The 1,458-nt window shown below is 65.5% G+C and overlaps 1 protein-coding gene across 1 annotated transcript; it reads right to left on the bottom strand.

The window, feature by feature from the left end:
- Positions 1-461: 461 nt before the first annotated feature.
- LOC141021986 (uncharacterized) lies at positions 462-1,220 on the bottom strand. The gene has a single exon (XM_073497855.1). The coding sequence runs from the start codon at positions 1,218-1,220 to the stop codon at positions 462-464; it is 759 nt and encodes a 252-aa protein (XP_073353956.1).
- Positions 1,221-1,458: the final 238 nt, after the last annotated feature.

Below are 1,458 nucleotides of genomic sequence, written 5' to 3'. Positions count from 1 at the left end.
AGCGGGAGTGGCAGACGTGAGGTTACCGGGATGAGCAGTCATGTGAGCGGTGGCGCCCGAGTCCATGTACCAGTCACCACCGCCACCATAGGAGCTCGGTGACGGGGCGGAGTGCAGGGCGGCGAGCAGGGCCGGGTCCCACGGTGGCGGCACCTGAGGAGGGTAAAACCCTCCGTAGGCCGGCGCGGGAGCTGCACCGAAGGCCGAGGCGGCGGTGATGCCGTAGGCCGGCGCGGCGGCAGCTCCGTAGGCCGGCGCGGACCCGTAGGCGGGTGCAGGCGGGGGGGGGGGGGCGGCGACACCGTAGCCGCTGTAGGGACCAGCGTTCTGCGCGGTGAAGAGAGCCTGGTGGCCCGCCGAGCGAGACCCAAGGATGCCCGGAGCAGGAGCCCAAGGAACCGGCATCGAGTACGCGTGGACGACGCCGGTCCACAGGTTGGTGTCGTACATCCATGGGGGAGTCACCTGCTGCTGCTGCTGACGAGCCCCCCCCCCCCCGGGCGCCTGTTGCTGCTTGCGGCCGCCCCCGCGGCGGTTGCCGCGGCGTCCACCGCCCGGCTGCTGGGGGGCAGCGGGAGGGGCAGGAGGCGCGGGCGGGAGGGGAAATACCCCGGAGGCGCGGGGGGCGGCGGCTGCTGGCGCGGCGCGGGTGGGGCGGCCTGTGGAGGGGCACCACGTGAGGTGCCGGCGGCGAGGGCGTGATGCTGCACACGCTTCTTGACCCCCTTCATCCGGCGCTCCTCCAACCGCAAGTACGCCACAAACTTGGGAAAGGAGGGCTCCGGCATCAAGGTGAGGTTGGAGGCGGCGTTGCCGAAGTCCTCGTTGAGGCCGGCGGTGAGCGTGCTGAGGAGGAGGTCGTCATCCACCTTGGCTCCAATGTCACGGAGCTCATCCGCCAACGTCTTCAGGCAGCGGCAGTAGTCATCAATGGACTGTTCATCCTGGTGACAGTCAAAAAATTCCTGCTGCAAAAAAACGCGGCGCTGAAGCTTGTTGTCGGTGAAGAGGCCGTTCAGCTTGACCCACATGACACGGGCGTCGTCGCCGGCGCTCACGACCGTGTGGAACAAGTCCTTGGAGATGGTGGTGAAGAACCACCGAATGATCGTGGCGTCAATCGCGGTCCACTCGGCGTCGTCCATCATGACGCGGGAGTCCACGATGTCATCCACATGATCCACAAGGTTGTTCTCGCGAAAGAGCAGCGAAAAATACATCTTCCACGTAAAGTACGTGGAGTTGAAGGCGTCGAAGGCCACGTGAGTACAAAGGAGAGACAGAACTCTACGATCCCCGGCCACTCGTCGGCACGAAGACCTTGCCACAAGGGGGCGAAGCTTGGACATACTACACTGAAGCGGTGCCACCGGCTCCATCAATATGACACCCTACTCCTAGCCATGTGTACACGCTAGGTGTCCGAGTTTCTGTGCCATTCCTACTGCCGGTGAGGGC

This window comes from Aegilops tauschii, chromosome 4 (assembly GCF_002575655.3).
Source record: "Aegilops tauschii subsp. strangulata cultivar AL8/78 chromosome 4, Aet v6.0, whole genome shotgun sequence".
Taxonomy (NCBI): domain Eukaryota; kingdom Viridiplantae; phylum Streptophyta; class Magnoliopsida; order Poales; family Poaceae; genus Aegilops; species Aegilops tauschii.
The sequence above is the reverse complement of the archived record's forward strand: the minus strand, read 5'-3'. Positions and strand labels throughout refer to the sequence as shown.

Bases quoted from the DNA above. Each gene is read 5' to 3' on its own strand.
- LOC141021986 (XM_073497855.1), bottom strand. From the start codon at position 1,220: ATGTATTTTTCGCTGCTCTTTCGCGAGAACAACCTTGTGGATCATGTG.